Source organism: Pristiophorus japonicus, chromosome 30, assembly GCF_044704955.1.
Source record: "Pristiophorus japonicus isolate sPriJap1 chromosome 30, sPriJap1.hap1, whole genome shotgun sequence".
NCBI lineage: Eukaryota > Metazoa > Chordata > Chondrichthyes > Pristiophoridae > Pristiophorus > Pristiophorus japonicus.
In genome coordinates, this window is record NC_092006.1 from 12,582,064 (window position 1) to 12,591,418 (window position 9,355).

A 9,355-nucleotide genomic window follows, 5' to 3' on the forward strand; every position below is an offset into this window, starting at 1 on the left:
CTCGATTCCGAGGGACTGCCTATGATGATGATGATGATGATGATGGGGAGCAGACAGGGAAGTGGAGCTGAGTCCATGATCGGATCAGCCATGATCGTATTAAATGGCGGAGCAGGCTCGAGGGGCCGAATGGCCGACTCCTGCTCCTATTTCTTATGATATGGGGGTCTGAATCTGTGGCTACCCTGCCCCATTGCTGCCAACACACGGCTGGATTTTGGGGCACTCCCTGGATGGTAACTTACACGTTTTCTTATGTGCCGTGGTACCAGACCACTAATGGAATCAAACAATGTGCCGGGGCTGGTAATGCCGATCCTACACCTCAAATTCCACCACTAAACAAGAGCAGGGAGGTTATGCTTCGATTGTATAATACTCTGGTTCGGCCACAGCTGGAGTACTGCGTGCAGCTCTGGTCACCACATTACAAGAAGGACGTGATTGCACGAGAGAGGGTGCAGAGGAGATTTACTAGGATGCTGCCTGGAATGGAGAATCTTAGTTATGAGGACAGATTGGATAGGCTGGGGCTGTTCTCATTGGATCAGGAGGTTAAGAGGAGACCTCATTGAGGTGTACAAAATATTGAGGAGCCTGGACATAGTGGATAGTAAGGGTCTATTTCCATTAGTGGAGGGGTCTATTACGAGGGGCCATAGTTTTAAGGTGGTTGGTGGAACGTTTAGAGGGAATTTGAGGGGGGGCTTCTTTACGCAGAGGGTTGTGGGGATCTGGAACTCGCTGCCTGGAAGGGTGGTGGATGCAGAAACCCTCACCACTTTTAAGAGATGGTTGGATGGGCACTTAAAGTGCAGTAACCTGCAGGGTTACGGACCTAGAGCTGGTAATTGGGATAAGACTGGATGACCTTTTGTTGGATGGCGCAGATATAATGGTAAGTACTGCAGGGAATCGAATACGGCCAGGGTGATCTCCTGGACTAGTGTCGATCGCCTGGATGGGTCGGAGAGGAATTTTTCCAGATTTTTTTCTCCCTAAATTGGCCTGGGTTTTTATCTGGTTTTTGCCTCTCCCAGGGGATCCCATGGCTCCGGTTGGGGTGGAGTGTAGAATGTTTCAGTGTAAGGGGTGTCGCAGTTGTGTGGGGCGGACTGGTTGGGCCGGGTGCTCTTTGCCTTTCCGTCATTGTTCATAGGTTTATATGTAACCTAACACTTTTTGTTTGTGACGGAGGTGCGGCGAATGAGGGCACGGGGCCCAGAAGAGCCGAGGGCCCAGGGGCAGCACGGGCCCAGCCCACACTGTGCGATATGTGTGCGCACTAGGCCCGTGCAGCAGAGCTGGTCTCCAGTCGGACTGGTTAACCCTTGCCCCTGGACCAAGACCTCGCTCTGTCAAGCCCGTGTGGTGGCTGGTGTGCAACGGCCACCCCACGTTAAAACAATCCACCCACAGGCACCTTCCACCCCCTTAATTGGAGTTCAGGACTGGAACATCGGGTCCTTCATTGAAACACCTGTCAACTCGTGGAAGCAAGTCACCCTTCAGGGCTGGTGACCGAGGGTCGTGTGGCTCTTTGTCGGCCGGCGCGGACATGATGGGCCAAAATGGCCTCCTTCCGCGCTGTAAACTTCTATGTAAACCTTGGGGGGGGGGGGGGCAGGGGGATAAGGGGTAAAGTACTCACCCGACTTGTTTTCTTCTGAACTGGCTCCTCATCATCAGAGTCCGACTGAAATATAAAGAGTAACGTGTGTTAAGAGCGGAGACGAGACAACTGGCGGCTTAACCCTGGGCAGAACCAGGTCGATGCCAAAGAGCCTTCTCCCTCAACATAAAGTGCCGCTGGACAGTTACATTGAATTCATAGATACAGGCCATTCGGCCCAACGGGTCCGTGCCGGTGTTTCTGCTTCACACCAGCCCCCTCCCACCCCAAAAACTTGCTTTGGAGGCAGTTCAGAGAAGGTTCACTCGGTTGATTCCGGAGATGAGGGGGTTGTCTTATGAGGAAAGGTTGAGCAGGTTGGGCCTCTACTCATTGGAGTTCAGAAGAATGAGAGGTGATCTTATCGAAATGTATAAGATTATGAGGGGGGCTTGACAAGGTGGATGCAGAGAGGATGTTTCCACTGATGGGGGAAGACTAGAACTAGGGGGCATGGTCTTAGAATAAGGGGCCGCCCATTTAAAACTGAGATGAGGAGGAATTCCTTCTCTGAGGGTTATAAATCTGTGGAATTCTCTGCCCCAGAGAGCTGTGGAAGCCGGGACATTGAATAAATTTAAGGTGGAGATAGACAGATTTTTGAGCGATAAGGGAGTGAAGGGTTATGGGGAGCGGGCAGGGAAGTGGAGCCGAGTCCATGATCAGATCAGCCGTGATCTTATTGAATGGCGGAGCAGGCTCGAGGGGCCGAATGGCCGACTCCTGCTCCTATTTCCTATGTTCCCTCATGTGTTTTAGATTCCCCTTAAACGCATCGATACTATACGCCTCAACCACTCCCTGTGGCAGCGAGTTCCACATTCTCACCGCTCTCTGGGTAAAGACTGATGCAGCTCACCGAGAGAACCCCCCCAGGCAGTATCCCTCACGTCAGGTATGGCGGTGCAGGCTAGAAGGGCCGAAGGGCCTACTCCTGCACCTATTTTCTATGTTTCTATGTCAGCCGTGGCTCGCTGAGCAGAAGTTTGCCTTCAGCGACGTGCAAGTGATTCCAGTGCCGTAGAGTGGGGAATCCCTAACGCGAGCTGCTGTGGCGCCTACAAGCTGGCCGGGCAGCCAATCACACAGCAGAATTCGCAGAGACAGGGAAGGAGGAAATGAGATCCTGCTTTTACCCTGACCTTTTTAAAAACAAAGATTGGGGCTCCCACACTGGGATAAAGACAGACCTTAAATAATCAGCAACAAACTTTGAAAAAAGTATAAAAGTTTCTTAAAACTTGCAGAAACTTGACACGACACAAAATTAAAGTTAGTTTTTCAGGGCCAGAATGTTTGTTTAGCCGTCAATACACTTAAAACCCGTGCTAATCCAACAAGGCCTAACTTTTAATGGAGTTTTTAAAACAGCGATAGTATCATGGAAAAGTTTTTAATCCGTTCCACTGAGCTCCGGGAATGTCAGTGATGGGGAGGGGACTCTATTGCACAGCCTGTGTCACAGCAGTGAATGACAGATCTCAACTTCAAGATTTATCGGAGGCTAAGCCAGACTGTTCGCAACCTCGGAGTCATACCTGACCCTGAAATGAGCTTCCGGCCACATATCCCCAGCATAACTAAAAACGCCCGTTTCCACCTCCGTAACATCGCCCATCCCTGCCCCTTGCCTCAGCTCATCCGCTGCTGAAACCCTCATCCGTGCCCTCTGTTACCTCCAGACTTGACTATTCCAACGACTCCTGACCGGCCTCCCTCATTCTACCCGACGTAAACTAGAGGTGATCCAAAACTCGGCTGCCCCGTGTCCTAACTCGCACCGAGTCCCGCTCACCCATCACCCCTTGCTCACTGCCCCGTGTCCTAACTCGCAACGAGTCCCGTTCACCCATCACCCCCTGCCCCCGTGTCCTAACTCTCACCCAGTCCCACTCACCCATCACCCCCTGTGCTCACTGCCCCGTGTCCTAACTCGCACCGAGTCCCGCTCACCCATCACCCCCTGTGCTCACTGCCCCGTGTCCTAACTTGCACCAAGTCCCGCTCACCCATCACCCCCTGTGTTCACTGCCCCGTGTCCTAACTCGCACCGAGTCCCGCTCACCCATCACCCCGTGCTCACTGCCCCGTGTCCTAACTCGCACCGAGTCCCGCTCACCCATCATCCCCTGTGCTCGCTGCCCCCGTGTCCTAACTCGCACCGAGTCCCGTTCACCCATCACCCCCTGTGCTCGCTGACCTACATTGGCTCCCGGTTAAACCTCCATCTTAAAATTCTCATCCTTGTTTACAAATCCCTCCGTGGCCTCACCCCCTCCCTATCTCTGCAATCTCCTCCAGTCCTACAATGCCCCGAGATGTCTGCACTCCTCTAATTCTGCCCTCGAGCATCCCTGATTATAATCGCTCCACCATCGGTGGCCGTGCCTTCAGCTGCCTGGGCCCCAAGCTCGGGAACTCCCTCCCTCTCCGCCTCTCTCTTCTCCTTTTAAGACGCTCCTTAAAACCGACTTCTTTGACCCAGCTTTTGGTCACCTACCCTAATTTCTCCTTATGCGGCTCGGTGTGAAATATTTGGGCTTGTAATACTCCTGTGAAGCTCCGTGGGATGTTTTAAAACAGTTTGTATTTATATAGCGACTTTAACGTAGTAAAACTTCACGGCAGCGTTATAACACAAAACAAATACATTTGACACTGAGTCGTACGACTGGAAATTACGGCAGATGACTAGAGGTAGGTTGTTATAGGCGCTATATAAATACACATTGTTGGTGATTTGCATGCTAGGATGCACAGGCACCACCTCCTGAAGTTGCGGTCAGTTTCAGACGGGCAACGACACCAAACGCTGACAGTTGGGCATCATTACCCGCCATCAATTCTATCCCATCAATATTATACACGCAAATCTTGCCGACACGGGGATATCACCCTGTGTCTGGTCTGGTACAGTCGCAATGGACCTCATTCCTCGGCCTGGCTGCGTTGCCCAGCCGTCGGATCCCGGCGAGCAGAGAGAACGGGAATGTACCGAGCATCTATCTCCCTGCCTCGAAACTAACTCCGGGGACCTCTGAGAAGAGCCGAGGGGCTACAATGCCCTCTGACAGCAAGTCAGCGAGAGCCCAGTTATACTGACCTCTGTCAACTGCCTGGTGTGTGTTAGTTTACCCACCACTCAGGAATTATACTCTATCACAGCGGTTAAGCCGCTGGAGTTGCAAAATATCCGAGCACATCTACAGCATGCGAATCAGCCAATGCTATTTACTGTTCCCACATTACAAGTGACTAGACTACAAAAGTACTTCGTTGGCTGTAAAGCACGTGGAGATGTCCGGTGGTCGTGAAAGGTGCTATATAAATGCACGTCTTTCTTTCGTTCACGCGCACGGCTGGCTCGGTGGCAGCACTCTGGGTCGGAAGGTTCTGCGCTCAAGTCCCCACTCCAGGGGCTCAAGCACATCACTCCAGGCCCACACTCCCAGTGTAGTACTGAGGGAGTGCCGCACTGTCGGAGGGGCGGTACTGAGGGAGTGTCGGAGGGGCGGTACTGAGGACTGAGGGAGTGTCGGAGGGGCGGGAGTGAGGACTGAGGGAGTGTCGGAGGGGCGGGAGTGAGGACTGAGGGAGTGTCGGAGGGGCGGGAGTGAGGACTGAGGGAGTGTCGGAGGGGCGGGAGTGAGGACTGAGGGAGTGTCGGAGGGGCGGGAGTGAGGACTGAGGGAGTGTCGGAGGGGCGGGAGTGAGGACTGAGGGAGTGAGGACCGAGGGAGTGAGGGCCGAGGGAGTGAGGGCCGAGGGAGTGAGGTACTGAGGGAGTGAGGTACTGAGGGAGTGAGGTACTGAGGGAGTGAGGTACTGAGGGAGTGAGGTACTGAGGGAGTGAGGTACTGAGGGAGTGAGGTACTGAGGGAGTGAGGTACTGAGGGAGTGAGGTACTGAGGGAGTGAGGTACTGAGGGAGTGAGGTACTGAGGGAGTGAGGTACTGAGGGAGTGAGGTACTGAGGGACTGTTGGAGGGGAGGGACTGAGGGAGTGAGGTACTGAGGTACTGAGGGCTGAGGGAGTGAGGTACTGAGGGAGTGAGGTACTGAGGGAGTGAGGTACTGAGGGAGTGAGGTACTGAGGGAGTGAGGTACTGAGGGAGTGAGGTACTGAGGGACTGAGTTACTGAGGGACTGAGTTACTGAGGGACTGAGTTACTGAGGTACTGAGTTACTGAGGTACTGAGGTACTGAGGGAGTGAGGTACTGAGGGAGTGAGGTACTGAGGTCTGAGGGAGTGAGTACTGAAGGACTGAGGGCTGAGGGAGTGAGGACTGAGGGAGTGAGGTAGAGGTACTGAGGGTCTGAGGGAGTGAGGGAGTGAGGTACTGAGGGAGTGAGGTACTGAGTTACTGAGGGAGTGAGGTACTGAGGGACTGAGGTACTGAGGGAGTGAGGTACTGAGGGACTGAGGGACTGAGGTACTGAGGGACTGAGGTACTGAGGGATGAGGTACTGAGTTACTGAGGGACTGAGTTACTGAGGGACTGAGGTACTGAGGGATGAGGTACTGAGTTACTGAGGGACTGAGGGATGAGGTACTGAGGGATGAGGTACTGAGTTACTGAGGGCTGAGGGAGTGAGGTACTGAGTTACTGAGGGACTGAGGTAGTGAGGTACTGAGGTACTGAGTTACTGAGGTACTGAGGGAGTGAGGTACTGAGGGATGAGGTACTGAGTTACTGAGGGCTGAGGGAGTGAGGTACTGAGTTACTGAGGGACTGAGGTACTGAGGTACTGAGGGCTGAGGGAGTGAGGTACTGAGGGAGTGAGGTACTGAGGGAGTGAGGTACTGAGGGAGTGAGGTACTGAGGGAGTGAGGTACTGAGGGAGTGAGGTACTGAGGGACTGAGTTACTGAGGGACTGAGTTACTGAGGTACTGAGTTACTGAGGTACTGAGTTACTGAGGTACTGAGGTACTGAGGGAGTGAGGTACTGAGGGAGTGAGGTACTGAGGTCTGAGGGAGTGAGTACTGAAGGACTGAGGGCTGAGGGAGTGAGGACTGAGGGAGTGAGGTAGAGGTACTGAGGGTCTGAGGGAGTGAGGGAGTGAGGTACTGAGGGAGTGAGGTACTGAGTTACTGAGGGAGTGAGGTACTGAGGGACTGAGGTACTGAGGGACTGAGGTACTGAGGGACTGAGGGACTGAGGTACTGAGGTACTGAGGGACTGAGGTACTGAGGGATGAGGGACTGAGTTACTGAGGGACTGAGTTACTGAGGGACTGAGGTACTGAGGGACTGAGGTACTGAGGGATGAGGTACTGAGTTACTGAGGGACTGAGGGATGAGGTACTGAGGGATGAGGTACTGAGTTACTGAGGGCTGAGGGAGTGAGGTACTGAGTTACTGAGGGACTGAGGTACTGAGTTACTGAGGGAGTGAGGTACTGAGGTACTGAGTTACTGAGGTACTGAGGGAGTGAGGTACTGAGGGATGAGGTACTGAGTTACTGAGGGCTGAGGGAGTGAGGTACTGAGTTACTGAGGGACTGAGGTACTGAGGTACTGAGTTACTGAGGTACTGAGGGAGTGAGGTACTGAGGGAGTGAGGTACTGAGTTACTGAGGTAGAGGTACTGAGTTACTGAGGGACTGAGGGACTGAGGGCTGAGGGAGTGAGGTACTGAGTTACTGAGGGAGTGAGGTACTGAGGGATGAGGTACTGAGGGAGTGAGGTACTGAGGGACTGAGGGATGAGGTACTGAGGGAGTGAGGTACTGAGGTAGAGGTACTGAGTTACTGAGGGATGAGGGACTGAGGGCTGAGGGAGGGGGCCGGGCCCCGCGGATACTCACGGCGGCCTGTAGCTCGGGGACGCGGATCCGGACGGGTTTGACGGTGCGGGCCGGGCCGGGGGGAGGTGGGGGAGAGGCCGCCGCCTCGGCCTCGCTCTCATCGCTGCTGCCGTAAGCCACGAGCGACATGGCGGGGCCGGGGACTCGGGCTCGGGCTCGGGCTCAGGCTGAGCGCCCCGCCGCCATTCCAGGCTGCCTGGCCGCACCGCCCGCCGGGAACTGTAGTCCTGGCCCGCCCGCCCGGGGAGCGCTGCACGCCGGGATACCGGAGGACCAACCGCCCGCTGCACGCCGGGAGTTGTAGTCCTGCTTTTCACATCGTTACTGCGCCCAGTGTATGCTGGGATATTGGAGTCGTGCCTAGAGTTTGCTGGGATATTGGAGCGGGATCCATGCATGCTGGGAATTTGAAGGGGGAGGGCCCACTGTATGCTGTTATTTTGGAGGACAGTGCGGCACTCCCTCAGTACTGCCCCTCCGACAGTGCGGCGCTCCCTCAGTACTGCCCCTCCGACAGTGCGGCGCTCCCTCAGTACTGCCCCTCCGACAGTGCGGCGCTCCCTCAGTACTGCCCCTCCGACAGTGCGGCGCTCCCTCAGTACCGCCCCTCCGACAGTGCAGCGCTCCCTCAGTACCGCCCCTCCGACAGTGCGGCACTCCCTCAGTACCGCCCCTCCGACAGTGCGGCACTCCCTCAGTACTGCCCCTCCGACAGTGCGGCGCTCCCTCAGTACTGCCCCTCCGACAGTGCGGCGCTCCCTCAGTACCGCCCCTCCGACAGTGCGGCGCTCCCTCAGTACTGCCCCTCCGACAGTGCGGCGCTCCCTCAGTACCGCCCCTCCGACAGTGCGGCGCTCCCTCAGTACCGCCCCTCCGACAGTGCGGCGCTCCTTCAGTACTGCCCCTCCGACAGTGCGGCGCTCCCTCAGTACTGCCCCTCCGACAGTGCGGCACTCCCTCAGTACTGCCCCTCCGACAGTGCGGGGCTCCCTCAGTACCGCCCCTCCGACAGTGCGGCGCTCCCTCAGTACCGCCCCTCCGACAGTGCAGCGCTCCCTCAGTACCGCCCCTCCGACAGTGCAGCACTGGGAGTGCCAGCCTAGATTTTTTTGCTCAAGTTCCTGGGGTGGGACTTGAACCCATGACATTCTGACTGAGAGGCGAGGGTGCTGCCCACTGAGCCACGGCTGGAGCAGTGTGAGCAGTTCTGGGCTCAGCACCCTCAAAAGAATATATTGGCCTTGGGGGGAGTGCAGTGTGGGTGCAGTCTGGGACAAGGGGACATAACCTTAAAATCAGAGGCAGGCCGTTCAGGGGAGAGGTTCGGAAACACTCCTTCACACACAGGGTGGGCGAGGAGGAATAAACGGGTCTTTTTCGGGGTGGCGGGCAGTGACTAGTGGGGTACCACAGGGATCAGTGCTGGGGCCCCAGCTATTCACAATATATATAAATGATTTGGATGAGGGAATCAAATGTAATATTTCCAAGTTTGCTGATGACACAAAACGAGGTGGGATTGTGAGTTGTGAGGAGGATGCAAAGGTGATTTAGATAGGTTGAGTGAGTGGGCAAACACATGGCAGATCCAGTATAACGCGGATAAATGTGAAGTTTTCCACTTTGGAAGGAAAAACATAAGGACAAAGTATTATTTAAATGGTGACGGCTTGGGAAGTGTGGATGTACAGAGGGACCTGGGTGTCCTTGTACACCAGACATTGAAAACAGACATGGTGCAGCAAGCAGTTAGGGGCAAATGGGGTACGTTGGCCCACATTGCAAGAGGATTTGAGTACAGGAGCAAGGATGCCTTACTCCAGTTATACAGGGCCTTGGTGAGACCGCACCTGGAGTATTGTGTGCAGTTTTGGTC

General features: G+C 55.0%; 1 protein-coding gene across 2 annotated transcripts in view; it reads right to left on the bottom strand.

Annotated features, from left to right (window-relative positions):
* prcc (proline rich mitotic checkpoint control factor) overlaps positions 1-7,716 on the bottom strand; it is a 33,971-nt gene extending 26,255 nt beyond the window's left edge. Inside the window, exons 1-2 of one of the 2 annotated variants that reach the window (XM_070868694.1) lie at positions 7,480-7,716; positions 1,652-1,696 (exon numbers count right to left, since the gene is read on the bottom strand). In XM_070868694.1, the coding sequence (XP_070724795.1) occupies positions 1,652-1,696; positions 7,480-7,608 (174 nt within the window). In that variant the 5' untranslated portion in view covers positions 7,609-7,716. The remainder of the gene's footprint in view (positions 1-1,651; positions 1,697-7,479) is intronic. The other variant, XM_070868693.1, reaches the window with a different exon arrangement.
* Positions 7,717-9,355: the final 1,639 nt, after the last annotated feature.